This window comes from Cyrtonyx montezumae, unplaced genomic scaffold (assembly GCF_038088225.1).
Source record: "Cyrtonyx montezumae isolate F1298 unplaced genomic scaffold, pur_monq_1.0 scaffold_11, whole genome shotgun sequence".
In the NCBI taxonomy this organism is placed as follows: Eukaryota; Metazoa; Chordata; class Aves; order Galliformes; family Odontophoridae; genus Cyrtonyx; species Cyrtonyx montezumae.
The window spans coordinates 3,152,907-3,171,699 of NW_027071837.1; the positions used below are offsets into that span (position 1 = coordinate 3,152,907).

An 18,793-nucleotide genomic window follows, 5' to 3' on the forward strand; every position below is an offset into this window, starting at 1 on the left:
AAGCCTGCCCCTAACCCTCCAGCCTCACTGAGGGGTTCTCAGTGACGGCCCATGAGCCCCATGTGTAGGTTTTCAGCTCTTACATCGGGGTCAGCCGCAAACTGATGAGTCAGGCAAAAAAATGGATGGCTTTAGCCCCATCCTCCATGTTACAGTGCTGCCAGTAAGCAGGAAACACTCTGCTGGTGATCTTAATAAGGCGTGTTTGCAAAACTTATTCTCATGTACTCTGTGCTGTCCTGAAGGTCCGTGAAGGTCTTCGTTTTCTGCCCTTTCCTGGGAACAGACCAACCCTGGAGGCACTAAGAGGTGAAAATGTTGAGGCTGTGTGTTCCCTGTGGCAGGCTGAGTTCAGGAAAGTTGGGCTGTCTTCAGCTGGTGCCCTGTGCTGTTCCTCAGCTCCTGCAAGGTCTTGCTGCATGTTCTCATGTGCCTTTGTAATGCTGATGAACTATCCCTGACCTTTCTTCCCTGTGCAAAAGGAGATTTCAGCCACAAGCCTTGGGCTCCTCTTGTAGTAGTGCTGTGCCTGCTGCTCTCTGCCTTAGTACTTGTTGTGCTTGAGACTCTTATTCTGACATTCAGTCTCTGAAATAGAGCTTTCTGCATGTTGTTTTCATGTCATGTGTCCTCACTGCTTCTATTTTCCTTTTGTTTTCATGCTTAGCTCCAGAACAGCCTCACAGTTTGCTGCTGCTTCCTTGGCTCCTCGGCTCAGTTGAGTGGGACGGTGCCTGGGCGCAGCACCAAGCTCATAACCTCACTGGGAACTGTGCTTCTGACTGCATAAACAAGGGCTGGGTGCTCCTAGGGATCACGTTATTTCCTGTCCAGTGACCATCGTGGTGCTGCTCTCAGTGCTTTCCCTAATCTGGCACACTAAAGGCAGAAAATGGCACAGCCACGAGTGCTGATCCCCACCAGTGGTGTGGCACTGGCTGTCGCTCTCCCACGAGGCAGTCTGTCCCAGCTCTCCTGCAGGCAGGAGGAGCAGGGTTGCTCTGCTCCAGGTTCAGCAGCTGCACGGACACTGGTGAAATCCCTGCAAGAATGCCCACGGCTGTAGGGATAAGGAAGTGAAACTCGGTGCTGTGCAGCTGGAAATGTTTGTCACAAAGCTTTCTGTTTCTTTAGAACTAGTTTGGACAGATTTTTGGAAAGCCTTCAGGAGGGATATTTCTGCAAATGCTAATGCCCCAGCTGTTAAACTTCCTCCTTTTCTGGCCCTCATCTACATATTTCATAATTAAGGGTAAACTTTTAGCTCTGTTTTGCCTCTGGTGTAGAAGATCAGAGCCATGTTTAATATGAGATGGTGTCTGCTGCCCCTGCCGTGAACTGCTGGAAAGCAGAACAGCGAGTGGCTCGCGTGCTGTGGGAGTCACAAGTGACAGATTCAATGGCTCGGATCGTAACAGCTGTATTCATCGCTCCCCTACAGATCAGCTCTCATCATCTGAACGATTTCTCTTTCTGTTGTGAGTCTGATGGGGGTGCTGACAGTTCCAGCCAGTTCCTTATCATTCACTCAGCTGTAGCACGGTAGTGGGATCCCGTCCTGGATCCGGCTCAGCCTTTCAGCGCGGACGCAGCTCGGGGCAGGCTGCGTGCGGAGCGCGAGCCCTAACGGGGAGCTCCCGGCACCTGCTGCGGGGACAAAGCGGGGCCGGGCCGGGGCGGGGGCTGAGCTCGGTCCCTCCCCGTCCCCGCCCGGCGCTGAGCGGCCCCGCCCGGCCCGGCCCCGCCCGGCGCTGGGAGGCAGCAGCCCGCGGCGCGGCCCCGCTCGGCTCGGATGCGCTCGGACCATGTCGCCATGTCGGAAGTGAGGAAGTTCACGAAGCGGCTCAGCAAGCCGGGCACGGCCGCCGAGCTGCGGCAGAGCGTCTCGGAAGCGGTGCGCAGCTCCTTCGTGCCGGTGAGCGCTGGGCGGGGAGCCCCGGTTCGGTACGGCGCGGTGCGGCGGTACCTTGGGCAGCTCCCAGCCCCGGGGAGCGGCGGCGGAAGGGGCAGAGTTGGGCAGGGGATGCTCAGAGCGGGAGAAGAGGAAGAGGAAGGGGATGGGGAGCGCCGGGTGAGGGAGAAGGGCCGGGCGGGGCGCGGCTGAGCAAGGCAGGAGATGCGGGAGGGCAGGGCAGGAGCGGAACGCCCTTCTCGGGTACTCCTTGCCGCGGGATGTGCTGTGCCATCCTGCCTTCAGCCCCGCCTGCCATCGCTGTGCCCATCTGAGCGTGCTCTAGTGAGGATCGCAGGAACAGACGCTTCTGTCACCTTGGGTTAGTTAGGTGGGAGCAGGAATCAGCGAGCAAACAGGTACTGGGGCTCATCCTGGCAGGGTGCGGGCAGTGTGAAGCTGGTAAACAAACGGGGCGGGACTGAAAGGCACGGCCTGGCGAGAGCCACAGGCGTTGCTGCAAGCTGCCGGCCCCGCGCATCCCAGGAGCCGTGCCCCAACAGGCGGAATGAGAGCCACGTGCTTAATGGGATTGCGTTTCATCCCTGCGTGTGGGATGCTGCAGCAGGTTGTCTTTGTTGTGTGCACAGCTGAGCAAATGTTGGCTGTGGTACCCCGGGGTGGGGGTGCTGGGGGCAGTTCAAAGCCTCCCTGAGCTCTCTTGGATGCGTTTCACCGTTGCTCGTGGAGTTACTCTAGCATGCGATCACACTTGACCTTGACTGTGATGGACGGTTAGGAAACGGGGCACACGGAAAGTGCAGTACAAGTTGAGAGAGTAAATCCTATTCATTCTCAACTAGTACGTTAAATGTAAAGCCCTCCATCTATTTAGCTCACACACCAAAGTTCTTAATGAAATTCTTGTAAATTTACTAATTCCTAAGGCCAGAAAAAAATCACAGTGACAATCCCACCTGGTTTTCTTGTGCCAATGCTATTGTTTCCCATGCCCTTATGGGGACCTGTGGGGTTTGCACTCTTTCATCAACAGTATATACAGATAAATGCCTCATAAAAGGCATTTTATGGATGGATGGAACCTCTCGTTTAGGATCTCAAGAGCTTTGGTATCCTACAGGCAGATGGTGGCACAATACCTGTGCCGTGTGCCCTCTGTCAGAGCCCAGAGGGATGAGTGGGATTGCGGATGAAAATAAATGAAACCCTGACAGCAGCCTACAGGAGCTGGCAGGGTTCAGCAGCCACTCTCTTTCTGAGCCTCTCCAGGGTTTCACTGCCTGCACCACCTCTGCCAACTCTTTCTCATTCTCTTTCAGAAAGGCAGATCCCCTGAGCTGCTGCTCTGCTCGTTGTGTTTGCAGCCAGGCACTGGAGGAGGGTAGGGCAGGTGGCTCTGGTTCCTGCTCTTGGCAGAGATTCCTGCTTTTGACAGTTCAGCAACAAAGGGATAAATCCCAGCACTTCTGCATCCCTGCAAAGAGCCGTAGGATTCTGCAGCATTCAGAGAGTGGGAAAGGAGGTGGTGTGAGCTTATAGGACTGTCTTGGTTAGCACAGCAGACATCCTCAGTGATTAAGAGTGAGGAGCACGCTCCCCGTGTTGCTCCAAGGAATGGGTGGTTCTTCTCCCTCCACCCTTTGTAAGGAGGGGGTGGGATTGGCGTCCATGATTTGGCTATAGCAGGGAACTGTGGGGGTGAGCATGGATGAGAGCAAAGTGTGGGGCTCAGAGCTAGCACTGTGTGCACCAGGGCACTCATCTTCCTCCCCAGAGGGAGTGGGCACCATGAAGCTCCGTCGCTGTGTGGATGTAGCTCAGCACTTTGGGCATCCAAAGCACACCCTCAGGAGGAGGAACTGTCTGTAGGTGAAATACTGCTAAATGAAATCATCTCCATGAGGAGAACCTTTAACGTCATGGAAAAGGTCAGCCTGCATGGAGCTGTAATTTGTGTGTTAGGGGAGATGCATCTCTGGGCAGTGACACTGTGCTGCTGCAAGGCAGAGAGGCAGCTCCCAGAGTGTGGTCTTCAGGTGCAGTGCAGCTCGTGTCATGCTCTTTCTGTTCCTGGTTCCCCAGTTATACTGGTATAGCAGAAGAATATTTATTTCTCTCTTTGGTGTGCAAACCTGGAGTCAAGCCAGTCAGGGCTCGGGTGATAGCTTCGCTCCGTTGTGTCTGTGAGATGGAAAGAGAGATGGAGCTGTCCCATGCTTTGCTCCCAGCCTTCCCCACGGGGTACCCGTGTCCCTCCTTTGCTTCAGCTGCTGGGGTGCAGTCAGTGCTGCTCTCATTACAAGTGGAGCTGTAGTCCTGAGCTGTACTCAGCTGTGGTGGGGAGCCCAGAGTCACCCGTGTCCCTGTGGATGAAGAAGGATGAAGTGCAGCCCCCACTTGGTGCTCTTCTGTTCCCCTTCCTGTGCTGCTGTTCCCAATATCTTGGCTGCATTCTGGCATTGCGTTATGTTCACAGATGTGCTGTGTAGAGGAGCTGTTGGTGAGAAAAAAAAAGCTTCAGCAGGAATCCCTTGGAAGCACACGCAGCCCTCCAGAGCAGCATAAGGACTCTGATTTTTTTCTGCCCGCTCTTTGCAAAGCTGCAGGGCAGATTGTATCAACTTCAGCTTTGAATGGTCCGTGATGCATGCTGCTGGTTAGGAATCAATGGATGGAGGTTTGGCAGAATAACTGACAAACAAGGTCACTGTTTCGATAGACACATTTAGCAATAGCGTTAAATTGGCTGCTGAGATAAGCAGCGCACAAAGCAATGAAGGAAAGTTCTAAGGTTTGGTTAGAGAGAGGAACACTCAGGGCCTAAGTGTGATAATTTAAACCATTCTTAGCCATGAGATTACGTGCAGTTTGAACCTGGGGGCACCAATTGTAAAATACTGCATTCAAATTATAAATTCAGAGCCAAAGTGTTGAACTCCAGGGGAAGGATCCAGGTTGGAGCACAAGGAGAGCAGCCAGGGGACCTTTGGCAGTGAATGGACATTGGTGCTTTTGGCTCAGGCCTTCAGTGAAACCTCCTTCCTCCCCTTCTCTCCACACTTGAGACATTACTGACTATTATGGGAAGGGATTGGGAACCTGTAGCAAGCTGCCAACCAATGTGGGACCCCTACAGCAGCACCACAGGATGGAGCTCAGCCCACGCCCCAGGGATGTGGGTGTATGTTCTGTGGTCTGGTGGAGGTGTCCCTGCACCTCTCCTTTGCCCCATTTTGGCTTTCCTTCAAAACTTCATGGGGTGGTGCAGAGTTGAGCAAAAGAAAGCCATAATCTTGTGGTGCTGCTGCATAGCAAAGGCTCTGCCTTCTGCCTGGGAACACGGACCAGCTGCCTGGGGTGACTTGTTTCTCTGGCTGAGTCACAGAATCATTCAGGTTGGAAAGGACTGCTAGGATCCCCAAGTCCAACCCCAGCCCACCCCACCATGCCCATAACCACGTCCCTCAGTGCCACATCCCCACAGTTCAGGAGCACCTCCAGGGATGGTGACCCCACCACTCCCTGTGCATCTGTGCCACTGCGTCACCACTCTTCTGGAGAAGAAATTTCACCTAATATCCAACCTGAGAACATAGGGATGGGCCTTTTCTTGGCCTCCCCTCCTTGTGGGAGCTGTGCAGCTGGCAGTGGGAGAGGGATCAGAGTGTGGGAGGGGTGAGATCAGAGGAGACAATCCATTTTCCCACCGTGCTGCCAAAACGAGTCATCTGGTGGCAATTTTTGGTCTCCCACGAGCACGTTTCTTCAGATCATCTGTACATGGATTAGCTGAAGATACATTCGCAGCTTCACCAAAGGAACATGGGCTGGGAGCACGGTATTTGGGCAGCAGGCTCTCCCCACGCTGGGTGCTGGCCAGCTCAGTAGCACTGCTTGGTGACGTGCTGCACAGTGAGATGTGGCCCATGCATGGACCTGGGCACACTCCCAGCTTTGGCCATGTGTCTGCCAACACGTCAGCTCCAGGCAACTGCAGCACGGGAGATATCTGCTTGCAAACTGCACTGGTTCTTGCCATCCAGAAGTGAGAGGGCCTCCTCTCCTGTGTTACGTGGTGCTGTGGGATGTGCTGCTGGCAGCTTTGCCAAGAGGAGATGGGTTCTGTTTGATCCAGGCTGGGCTGGGCTTGTGTGTACCACTCGGTTTCGGGCGGATGCCAATCAGGAGATAAAAAGCTTCCAAAGAGTGATGTTGAGGAGGTTTTGACTGGAAGCAAAAAGGCGCTTTGTTCTTCCTGTGTTTTTTTAACTGCTTAATCTATATTATATGCGACTGAATTTATACTCCTGCAGAGGAGATGGGCTTTCCACACAGAATCCTCCTTTAATAAGCTGAATTTGCTTTGATCAGTGTGAAGGCTGTTTATATGCAGTGCTTGTAGTGATCTCAGGAGAGACACGGAGTGTATGCTTGTTCCCCTTTGGGTGCAGTCGATGTGCTGTGTTTGCATAACTTCAATGGCAAAAAGAGACATATGGGAGACATGGGAGGAAATTCTGCCCTTGCTTCAGTAGGAGTTTTGCCTCCAGAGTGCCACCACCACGTGCTTGGGTGGCTTCTGTGTGCTTATAGTGAGGTTATTACTCATAGAAAACACTTAAACACATTCTTAAAATTAATCACATACCTTCCTGAATTGGGGCTCTCACTGTTAGGGGCTGCATTTCGCTCAGTGCTAAATGGCCCCAAGCTGTGCATGCAGTGCAAGTGGTCAGGGCTGTTCCTGCCTGAGTGCACAGCAGTTGTGCTCTGGGTGAAGGGCATCACTTTGCAGAGGGCAGCAAAGCCCCTGCTGCACTGGGCAGCTACCTGGGGCTGCTTCCTAGAAATCTCCAGTGCATCTCCCGCTGACACCCAGTCTGGGAGAGAGAACAGTGCCTCCTTATGCTGGGAAATGGACACTGTAGGATGGGCCATGCTCAGTGTGGGCACTTCCTGAAGTTTCTAGGGGCTACGACAAGCTTCAGATAGACTGAAAGTCTTATCCTTCCCAAAGCGTCCTTGAAATAGGTTTGTTGTAAGAAGGCTCTGAGGAGGTGAGCTCTGTGCTCGCACCTCTTGCCACGTCTTGCAAGCTCTATGGCCGTGCTTTTTGTGCTGGTTGGGCAAGGCTGAGAGTGGTTGGTTCTGTGTCAGAGGCAGTGCCATGACAACATCTGCCCCAGCCTGCCACCAGCAATGAGGATGGGGATTTGGTGCACTCAAAATGCAGTGAGAGGATGGCTGTGGGGCTTTGTTTCAGCCCTTTCTGGTATTTGGAGATATTTGCAATGTGCCACTCCCCCCCCCCAGCTCCCTCCTCCCGAGGACCAGGAGCATTTGAACTTGGGCTGCTGGAGCGCGTATTATAGCATCCTTTTATGTTGGCAGTTTGGTGGCTCTTACATGATTCCATTTAGCTCTTTGCACACTGATTTATCATCTCTAATGATGCAAAATGACACAAAGCTTTTCACATTTCTATGTCCCCAGAATGCAAATCACAATTGCACACAGCAGCAGAAGAACAACTGGTCTTAGGGCTGTGGTTTTAGGTTTTCCTGCTTAATTGGCCTCCTCGCTCCTGTTCTGGCCGAGGAAGAGAAGGATGGGTTTGTGTGCCTTTGTGGGCACTGCTGTCATCTTAGAAATACCAGAGTATGATTCCCTGTCACCATCTTCCTCCATCTCTTTCATTCCCTTAAAAAGTACAAATCAAAGCTCTCCCTTGCTGACTGCTCTTCCCTTCAGCACAGCCCTGTCTCATCTTTACAGCTTTTCTCAGCCTCCTGCTGCTCCTCTAATGGGGTCAGGTCTGCTTGTTCCTAACCCCTTTCTCACCCCTCTCTCCTTTCTTGCTGAAATGCAATTTCTTTCTCTCTCCTATTAATAACTCCTGTCACGGGGCTGTCCTTGGAGAGGGGCTGAGTGGAAGGAGACTTCTGCTTGGGTCCAGAGCATCCTTGCTCCTTCCTCCTGCCCTAACTCCACAGTGAGTGACATCCCCACTGCAGCAGCCTGGCCCCTCCATCCCCTGAGCCAGGGACATGACAAAAGTGCAGCCAGAGAGACGATTTCTCTCCTGAACACAGCATAGATCTGGTCATGCCATGGTGCTGTAACTTTTTCTCTGCAAAAGCCATACTGAGAGCTGTATTCTGGTGGTGGTTGGGAGCCTGGGACGTGGGTTGGAGCTGTGGTGCGCTAGGAGGGCACATATGGATGGCAGGACCACAACTTGAAACGCTGAGTGCTTGGGGTGGGTGTACACGAGGGGCAGTGATGTCTCAGAGTACAGCAAAAGCTGTGGCTCAGCCATTTCTCAGGTGTTTGGTGGAAGTGGTGAATCTGTAAGCAGTGAATTTTTTTGTGCAGTTCATCCCCATGCATCTGCAGAGCCACTGCATGCAGAGTCAGGAGAGGAGAAAAGGAGCCTTCATCTCCTGGAGGAAGGTGGTGGAGAGGGCTGAGTGCAGCACAAAGCTGGGTTTCAGGGAGGCAAAGCCCACTCCCCCAGGCAGCGGTCTGGAAAGTTACATTCAACTTTTTCCCTTGTGCTCCCTCATCTCTTTGCTTCACCTGGGGGAAGCTTGGAGGTGCCTCCACCAGGAGCAGCATTTTGGCTGGGCTGAAGCACTGCAGAGCCTGCCTGGTAGCTATAGAGCCTTTTGGAGGGCTTACTGGGGAGAAAACAGTTTATCTTTGCAGCTACCGCAGAAAGAGCTGAGATGGGAGCTATGCAGACAACTTCCTGAGCTGTTTCAGTCACCACTGACATCTCTGGGGTTTGACTTCACTGTTGTGGGTGTTCACCTTATCACTAAGGCAACCCAAAACACATCTGTGGCTTCCTGCTCCAGTTACCCTGCAATGCTGCAGGGACTGGGGTGAGCCCCTGGCCATGGTTTGCCTGCAGGAGTGGCTGCAGGGCTGGCTCGAACCAGAGCACGAGGTTTCTTGAGTGAAAAACTAGGAGTTTTGGGAGAAAGCAGGAAAGGGAGGGGTTCTGCCAATGTGCAATTAATTGTTTTAAGATGTTCTGAAGCTGGATCTCCTGGAACTGGATGCTAAATATAGAACTCGTACTACATAAATAAATGATGAAATAGCAGTGATATCTGAAAATCACTTTGGGGTGCTCCAGTTAAGAGCTTATATAAATAACGACTATTATTGTTGTTGTAATTGCCATTTCCCCTTTTTCAGCATGCTTGTGCTTACAGAATGTTTTGAGAATTCGTATCTGGCAGAAATTCAGCTGTCCCATGGAAACCAGTAGCTTTTTGCCAATTTCTATTAACGCTATTATTTTCAGAGGAGAAAATCAAAGCAGCGCTGCGTTTCCATCTCTCTCATGCTCTGCAGCAGATGCTCAGCTGGATGCAGGTGCAGCTCTGCTGATGCAGGGATGTGCTGAGCTCTGCTCCTCAGGCAGCAGGGCTGGGTTTGAGCCAGGAGGGTACCCGTGCATGCAGGGAGAGGTGGGATTTGGGGCATGTCTCTGCTACAACCAACCTCTGGTGGTGCATCTCCTATTTGTCTGGGGTGTTGTTTTCGGAGGTGACATGCACAGGTTGGCTGCAAACCTACCACTCTGCTGAACAGCTGTTTCCTTTAGCTCGACTGATTGTGCAAGTTTCTCAGCTTTCAGGAAAAGATAAAAAATAAACAGAGTTTCTGGCCCTCGTGGTTGCAGATCTAAGCTTCGAAGTGTGATCTCCTAAGGACTGTGAAGTGTGGAGTTCACTTCTAAATAAGTGAAAGGGAAATGAAGGGCCACACATCTTGTCTTCCTATCATCCTTAAGCCAGTCTGAAGGTGCTTCAGACCCTGACTCACTTTTATTCACCAGGCCTGAGCAGTAAGGATGGGGAAATGCTGATGTGTCTCCCCTGACGTCAGCTTTCCAACCATTTCATCAAACTTTCTCCAAACTTTTATCTTGATCTGATGTTCTCAAAGAGGATGCTCAAAACTACAAACGCTTCCTTTTTCATTAGAGAATTGGGCACAATATTGAAAAAGTGGACATCCAAGTTCCAAAATACGCTTTCAGTGCATGGTTCTGAGCTGGGTTCACCAGCTTGGATTCAATGCCAAGTAAGTACAAACTGGCAGTGTGCAGTGTGGCCCAGAACCCACCCAGTGCTGGCCCCGGTGCACACAGCAAAAGTGGCCAGAGGTAAGGGGGAAAGGTTGCAGTGATTTGGTCTGTTTTTTTCTTTTGCAGTAATCCATCATTGAGGACTTTCATTTGGATGCACCCTGTCCTGCAGGAGCAGGCAGGTGTGGGCAGTGAGGCTGCTTTGTGCAGGACTTGAGCTCTGCACTTTGGGATGGAAAACATGAGTAATTTTCACTGCAGATGTTTTCTTGCAGGGTGCCAGAACCGTGCACCCATCCTCCCTTCTCCATCACCTGATTTTTTATTTCAGTGAGCACCCCAGGCAGAACCAGAGAAGGGGGAGAGAAGGATGCAGCAACCTTTGTGGAGAGTGGTCGCTGAGGGAGCACTGGGGACTGAGGAAGGAAGAGTCTGATGTGCCTGCTTGGACCACGTCTGGGACATGTCTGTTTCCAGGCTATGGGATGAGCAGCACTGGGGTACCCTGCTGAAGGCATCACCTAGCATCTCACCAAGGAGCACACAGTGCCAGGGGGAGGATCTTTTTGCTTCTCTGACAGGAGCAAACAGATGAGCAGAACCCCTTCCTTCCTTCCTCCCTGCCCAGAGCCTCTTGGGACCCTGTTTTTCTCCTTCCCTGTCTCCAGACTCAACTCAGCCTTCCCAAGAGCTGTCCCCCAGCAGCCATCCCCTCTACCTGTAACCCCATTGTGTGCTTCATACAAAGCCCTCTAAGGGTTCGGGGTCAGAACTGTGGCCAAGTCCTGCAGACTCATCTTAGGACTTATAAGTTCATAAGTTCATAAGTTCATAAGTTCATAAGTTCATAAGGTTGGAAAGGACCTATAAGATCATCTAGTCCAACCATCCTCCTATCACTATCTCTACCCAACTACTAAATTAAGTCCTTAAGCACCTCATCTAAACGCTTCTTGAACAGCGCTAGGGATGGTGCCTCAACCACCTCCCTAGGCAGGCCATTCCAGTGCCTGACCACTCTTTCAGAAAAGAAATGCTTCCTGAGGTCTAATCTAAATCTTCCCTGGCGCAACTTGTGGCCATTCCCTCTCGTCCTGTCATTACTTATCAGGGAGAAGAGGCCTACCCCCTCCTCACCACAACCCCCCTTCAGGAAGTGGTAGAGTGCAATAAGGTCTCCTCTGAGCCTCCTCTTCTCCAGACTAAACAATCCCAGCTCCCTCAGCCGCTCCTCATAAGACTTGTGCTCCAGGCCCCTCACCAGTTTTGTTGCCCTTCTCTGAACACGCTCCAGGGCCTCAATGTCCTTCTTGTAGTGAGGGGCCCAAAACTGAACACAGTACTCGAGGTGGGGCCGCACCAGAGCTGAGTACAGGGGGATGATCACCTCCCTGCTCCTGCTGGCTACACTATTTCTAATACAGGCCAGGATGCTGTTGGCCTTCTTAGCCACCTGGGCACACTGCCGGCTCATGTTGAGCCGAGCATCAACCAACACCCCCAGGTCCTTTTCCTCTCTACATTCTTCAAGCCATTCTGCCCCAAGCCTATAGCATTGCATGGGGTTATTGTGGCCAAAGTGCAGGACCCGGCACTTGGTCTTATTGAACCTCATCCCATTTTGCTCAGCCCAGCTGTTCAGCCTATCCAAATCCCTCTGAAGGGCCTCCCTACCCTCAGGCAGTTTGACACATCCTCACAACTTGGTGTCATCTGCAAACTTACTGAGGGTACACTCAATTCCCTCATCTAGGTCATCAATAAAGATATTAAACAAGATGGGCCCCAAAACTGACCCTTGGGGGACACCACTCGTTACAGGACGCCAGCTGGACTTAACTCCATTAACCACTACCCTCTGGGCACGGCCCTCCAGCCAGTTCTCCACCCAGAGAAGAGTGAACCTGTCCACACCACGGGCTGCCAGTTTCCTTAGGAGAATACTGTGGGAGACCGTGTCAAAGGCCTTGCTGAAGTCCAGGTAGACTACATCAACAGCCTTTCCCTCATCTACCTGTCTGGTCACCCAGTCATAGAAGGAGATGAGGTTGGACAAGCACGACCTGCCCCTGGTGAACCCGTGCTGGCTGGGTCTGATCCCTTTATTGCCATGCACGTGTCATGTGATCTCCCTCAATATCATCTGTTCCATAACTTTCCCTGATACCGAGGTCAGGCTGACAGGCCTGTAGTTCCCCGGGTCTTCCTTACGGCCTTTCTTGAAGATGGGAGTCACATCGGCAAGCCTCCAATCTTGTGGGACCTCTCCAGATAACCAGGAATGCTGATAGATGGCAGAAAGTGGCTCGGCAATCACCTCTGCTAGCTCCCTCAGCACCCTTGGGTGGATCCCATCTGGCCCCATGGACTTGTGGCAGTTCAGATGGAGGAGTAGATCTCTGACCATCTCTGCTTGGATCACAGGGGGTGCATTATGCACCCCGTCCCGGACTTCCAGGTCAGGGCAAGTACCATTTGGATAACTGTCCTGTCTATTAAAGACAGATGTGAAGAAGGCATTGAGAACCTCAGCCTTTTCCTTATCATCTGTGGTTATATTGCCTGCCTCGTTGAGTAAAGGAGGGAAATTTTCCTTAGTTTTTCTCCTGCTGTTAATATATTTGTAAAAGGGTTTCCTGTTCTCCTTTACAGCAGTAGCCAGCCTAATTTCAAGCTGGGCTTTAGCATTTCTAATTTTCTGCCTGCAGATCTTGGCCAGTTCTCTGTAGTCACCCCAAGTAGCCTGACCCATCTTCCAGAGGACATAGACTCTCCTTTTCTCTCGGAGTCTCAACAAAAGATCCCGGTTCATCCACACTGGTCTTTTGCTCCTCCGGCTTGACTTACAGGACTCCGGGACTGCCTGCTCCTGTGCCTTTAAGATTTCCATCTTGAAGAGCATCCAGGCTTCCTGGACCCCTTTACCCTTCAGGAGCAAGTCCCAAGGGACCCTTGCAACAAGTGTCCTGAACAGGTCAAAGTCTGCCCTCCGGAAGTCCAAGGTAATAGTTTTGCTAGTCACCCTCTTGACGGCACCCAGAATAGCAAACTCCACCATTTCATGGTCACTCTGGCCAAGACCATCTCCAACCTTCACATCCCCTACTAGTCCTTCCCTGTTAGTGAAAAGTAGGTCAAGCAAGGCATCTCCCCTGGTAGGCTCTTGCACCAGCTGAGTCAGGAAGCAATCATCCACACATTCTAGAAATCTCAAGGACTGCTTCCTCTGCGCAGTATTGTATTTCCAGCATATATCAGGGAAGTTGAAGTCCCCCATGAGAACGAGTGCTGGCCATCGTGCAACATCTACGAGTTGTTTATAGAACATCTCATCTATTTCTTCATCCTGACTAGGTGGTCTGTAACAGACCCCCACCACGATGTCACTCCTAAGGACTATCCCCCTGATCCTTATCCATAGACACTCTACTTTGTCATATCCAACCACTAGTTCTTCAACATCAAAACACTCTTTGATATAGAGAGCTATGCCACCACCCTTTCTTCCCTGTCTATCCCTTCTGAAGAGCTTGTAGCCATCAATCCCAGTATTCCAGTCGTGGGAGAGGTCCCACCATGTTTCTGTAATAGCTACAAGGTCATAGTTAGCCTGCCTCACAATGGCTTCAAGCTCTTCTTGTTTATTGCCCATGCTGCGTGCATTGGTATAGATGCACTTCAGCTGAGATATCTGCCTCACCCCTTTTTTCAGCACAGCCTCCTTAGGCTCTTTACTGGAGAGCCCTGTTTTATCCCCTTCCCCCGTCACAGCTAGTTTAAAGCTCTCCCTGGACACAGGGCTTTGTGCCTCCACCACAGATAGGGTTCCTGCATGGGCATTTGCCTTGTGTTTTTAAACCTCCATCTCTCCAGACAGCATAAAAATAGTCTTGGCCTGCTCATACCCAGCTGTATTGACTGTTTTTCCTCCCTGTGGTTTTACCATAGCCCATGTCTGCACAGCTCACCCTGGGCCCTGCTATTCCATCCAGCTGACAGCCGGGTTTGCAGCACCATCCCATGGGAGCTGCCTCTTTGCCTTCCTCCTGGCTTCTCCTCTGAGCTGTGCTGAGAAGCCTGCAAACCACTTGGCAGCAGCGAGGCTGCGTTGTGTTGTGCCTGCTGCTGTCTGTGCTGACTAACGCTGCCGCCCTGCTTGCCCTTCCTCCCCTGTTGCTCTGTTCCCACCTCTTCCCTCTCTCCTCCACTTCTGAAGGCTCTGGGCCAAAGATGCTGTTTGGCTTTGTACTGGGTTACGGTGGTTCCAGATGTTGGATAGGCGAGCAAAGTGTTTCTCACTTTTTGTTGTTCTTCTTTATGCCCAGGCTCCTGGGATGATGAATGACGTGTGAATCTCAGCTTTTTTAAATGAAGCGCTCCATCTTTCCTGCAAGCTGGAGCTAGGGGCTGCAAATGCGATCAGATGGCAGTGCTGGAGCTGAGGGCTGAGAAAGTGAAGAGCCACAGATGTGCTACTTAAATACAAAACCTCTTTAGGACTACACGATCTGAGAGTGCCATGACTGGTCTCTGTACCTCTCTGCCTTTGGAAAAGTTTTTCTGTGGAGTGAAATCCCTCACTTCCACGTGCCCATAGAGTTTGCCAAGTGGGTTTCTTGGTTCCCAGATTCCATATAAACTTTCCCATGATCTCTGGGTTTCGTGAGCAGAGCCCTAACTGGGGAGTTTTCTTCTCTGTCCGAGTGGTCTCTCTGCATTTGCAGCTGATGTGCTATGGTAGGAAAGAGTCCCTCCCTGGCTGCTGCTGCTCTCGGAAGTGATGTATCTGTGGTTGGTATGGCCAAAGGGTGTGTGCTTCCTCTTTTATGCCTCTTGAGCTTTGAATCAATTCCCCATTTTGCATTTTTCTCACATTTTCTGTGTGTTTCACCCATTTGGTCCTTTGGGATTCATTTTAATACCTGTGCTTTGCTAGGTGTTGCTCCTAAGTATATTACAAGGTTACAGATAAAGTAGTAAATAGGCAGTAAAATGCTCACTAGATTTTGGGAGCAGACTGAGACAATTGTCTCAAACTGCAGTTATTGCACCGGGCTGGGGTTTTTTTTAGGGCTGTGAGTACTTCTGGTGATGCCTTCTGCTGAGCAGGGGGAAATGTGAGCTGTCAGCCCACGTGGGACAGGTGTCAACGCAATGAGCAAATTGTTTAATGCAGAGCCAAACCAGCTGGGTTTGCCATCAAATCGCTTTCTTCTCTGGATATTGTTTGTTTTAAATGAGAGCCGGCCTGGAAGGACTGAAAATTCACACATTTTGATCGCTTTCCCTCGGCTACTGTTTTAAAGTAACCTCAAACTGAACAATTTTTCCTTCACTTTCTGTACAGTAGTGTCACTGTGGTTATACCTGTTGTAATTCTAGGAGAAAGAGAGCTCAGAAAAACATTAATCACATAATAAAAGTGATACCACATTTGTACAGTTTAAATGCAGGACAGTAGAAGACAGCTGGCCACTGTGATTGGAGCTAGAAAGGTTGAAAATAGAAATGCCCCCCCCCTCAAATGTGTGAACCCTTGTTTATAAAGCAAATGTAAGGATTTTTACATGCTTTGCAAATGGCTCCAGACAGGAGACAGCTCAGGGCAATGAGGCTGGGGGCATTTCCCTGGGGTTTTCCTGGGGCCTGGCTCTTGATGCTGCCTTGTGCTGGCGTTCGTGGGCATGTTGCTGTTGAAGCCGTTCAATTGAATTTCCTGTTAAAATGCCAGCCAGCTTGCTTCTTGGTGGAGAGTCAATAGCATAATAGATGGGCTGTTGTTCTGCTCATGTCATTGTCCAAGAGCAGCTCATGACCCGGCCTGGCCCTGCCGACAGCCATTCCCTCATGCAGGCTCATGCTCGGTGCAGGCCTGCTTGGGCAGCACTGTGCATTTTTTTCTTGCAGAAATGTGTTGTGTTTGTTGCTGGACTGGTAGTGTTTCTTTGCACTTGAATATTGGCTTTCCCTGCAGAGGAATTTGTGGTTTCTGAGACTCTAATTGCTTTAGCATAATAGTTCTTCCTCCGCTTTCATAATGGCTTTGGTTGGTGCCATCTGCTGTTGTGACAGCACCGGGCAGCAGGGCCGGGCCCGCTCCAGGCGAGGTGTGCTTGAACCCTGCTCATCAGAAGAACTAAGACTTCAAAATCTGCTTTTCAGGGCTTAACGTTTTATCTCCTGCCCTGCTGGGAGCAGAGGGTGAGCGGGGGCTCCCTCCTGCTCTGCAGCTCTGTTTGCAAGGCCCCAGCAGACTGACGGAGGCGTCCGTGTTTCCGTGGCGGCAGGCAGAGGCCATACCACATCCTTTTCTCAGCTCTGCTTGCACACAGCCTGACCTACATCCTTTGAGACGTTGCTGTGGTTCCCCTCGTGGCCTGTGACAACTAACTCCGTTATGTCACGCAGGGTGCACTGCGTGCAGCATTGCTTTGTACTCGTGCTGCAAAGGGCCATCACACGGCTGAATATGGAGTGCCCAAAGCCACTTCTTAACACCGTGGCAATGCACAGGGCTCTTGGAAGGAACCTAATTCACCCTTACCATAGGGCAGGGTGAGGTGGGAAGCTGGTGTGAGTTTGAGCAGCTCACGCTGGGAGTGCTGCTGGGATTGCTGCAGGGATGGCAGCAGAGCTGATGAGATTAAGGGACAGCAGACCCTATGCCTTCAAATGGGAGAGCATTTTGTGAGTGTTAATTCACATTAACGTGCCAGGCTTGGCAAATCTGCAGCAGTGCACTGTACTGAAATAAGACTAGTGCTTCAGGTGATTAACCAAATTTAATTAAGCATTTAAGGAGTGTGAGGCTAACTGAGGGAAAACTGGATCCCTTCTCTATGTCTTCCTGCTGGGTTTTAGGGACTCCTGTTTTTCAGGTGCTCCTTTTCTTTTACGTGAGATCCCTGTATGACTCGAGTCCTGGAGCAGGAGCAGCACTGAGGCGAACAGCTCTCACACCACACACCCCAACATCCTGGCACACAGCATGGGCTCTTTTTGGGTCCACGCTGCCCTTCCCCAACTGTGACCCAGTGGGCTGCTCCCTGCAGTGCTGCAGTGCTGCTCACTAGGCTCTGGAGGTTTCTTTTAGGACTGCATTAGGAGTGAGGCAAAGTTTTCCAAAGACCGATTAAGAGGGAATCGTTTCAACTATCTGAGCAAATCCCTGCTGGATTCCTGCGTGCATGGAAAATAGACGTTTTGAATGCGAAATTGCTTGGGGCAGGAGGTGTACTTTCCCCAGTCAAAATTAAGAGATTCTCTGCAGACAGCCAGAAGCAGGGCAGAGCAGGTGCCCCCGACCAGAGACATTGCTCACGTTGGTAACACAGGTTTGATTGCACGCAGGCTCCGTGCTGTCCTTCCTCAGTGAGCTGCTGGGATCTCATCATGCTGCTGGGATGCAGTTCTGGGAAACACAGTGTGAGAGGTACCCTCCTTGCATTTCTGAAGTGCTTTGGGGAAAATATTTCATCTTGTATTTCATTGCACATATTACAAGCTTGCCAGGTATGCGCCTGGAATGGAGGAATAGCCAGGGAGCTATGGAAACAGTTCATCCAAGTGAAAATATTTAGTTAAATTTGCTGATGATGAGGGAGATTCTGACATTCCTCTCCTAAGATTGGACTGCCCCACCTGCAAGGGTGTGCCCTCCCAGGGGTACGTGCCAGCCTGGCATCACAGCTTAGAACCATCTGCAGCATAGCCAGGCATCAGAGGACTTTTGGTTGGGGTTCAAAGAGAGACAAAATGGAAATATCTGAATTTCCTTCCTCTTTTATTATAACTGTTCATGTGCATATGGTGTTGTGTGTTTGCTTTTAGTGTACAGAGTAATGTTCACAACTGCAGAGCCCAATTTGTGCTTATGAATGCTGGAGTCTGGGGCCGGAGAGCTGAGATGATGTTTTCCTGCTTTGGAAGTTGCCTTTGTGGGTTTTTTAAGCTCTGTTTTCTGGACTTGTAGCATGAAGGGAAGTAATACAATAGAAAACATAATGGTATTCTCCTAATAGTTTTTAATGATGACTCCAGGGATTTTGGAGAAGTTCCTCTTACTGCCCAGAAACGTAAATAAGGGCAAAGCCAGGCTCTGGAGTTTTCCAGCCATGGGTGTGGTTTATGCAGAGGGCTCTCCTGCATTTCCAGAGTGATCTTCTTTCTACAGAGATCCCTGTGCTGGAATTGCAGGCAGCTTGTTCCCATTCTGCCAGCAGCACTTTTCCAAACACTCCCATCAGAACATCTAGCAAAACCAGCTTTGAGCTGGTGCAGGAACCCGTGTTGCTGCTGAGCTGTGCTCGTACTGGAAGAAGCTGAAGCTTGCAGCTGTTAAAGCTGCAGCCTGTCCATGAGGATTTCTTGCTCCATTAAGAAATTAGAGACTATGGCTGGGTAAGAGCAGCACAGTACTTGCTTTCTTCCTGTAGTTTGTAACCAGGCCTGAAGAACTTAACTCCTTGTTTCCATCACTGCAAAGCATGCATGTCAGTGCTTCCTTGCATGGTGCGTGCATCCAATTGTTGGGCTAATGGGCAATTCATTGGTAACAGGGTTTGAAGAGATCTGACTGAATTATTTACAAGATGTTAGTTAATTGTTATTTTATATTCTTGTAATTACTATTCTCCTCTGTATTTCCTACAGGAAAAAACCAAAGTGGTTGAACCCTTGGACTATGAGAACGTGATCCTCCAGCGCAAAGTTCAGATCTACAGCGATCCCCTCCGGGACCTGCTGATATTTCCAATCGAAGATGTGTCTGTGAGTTT

The 18,793-nt window shown here is 50.8% G+C and overlaps 1 protein-coding gene across 1 annotated transcript in view; it reads left to right on the plus strand.

Annotated features, from left to right (window-relative positions):
• Nucleotides 1-1,739: 1,739 nt before the first annotated feature.
• DOCK11 (dedicator of cytokinesis 11) overlaps nt 1,740-18,793 on the plus strand; it is a 69,833-nt gene continuing 52,779 nt past the window's right edge. Inside the window, exons 1-2 of the mRNA XM_065729386.1 lie at nt 1,740-1,915; nt 18,669-18,785. Coding sequence (XP_065585458.1) covers nt 1,793-1,915; nt 18,669-18,785 — 240 coding nt within the window. The 5' untranslated portion in view covers nt 1,740-1,792. The remainder of the gene's footprint in view (nt 1,916-18,668; nt 18,786-18,793) is intronic.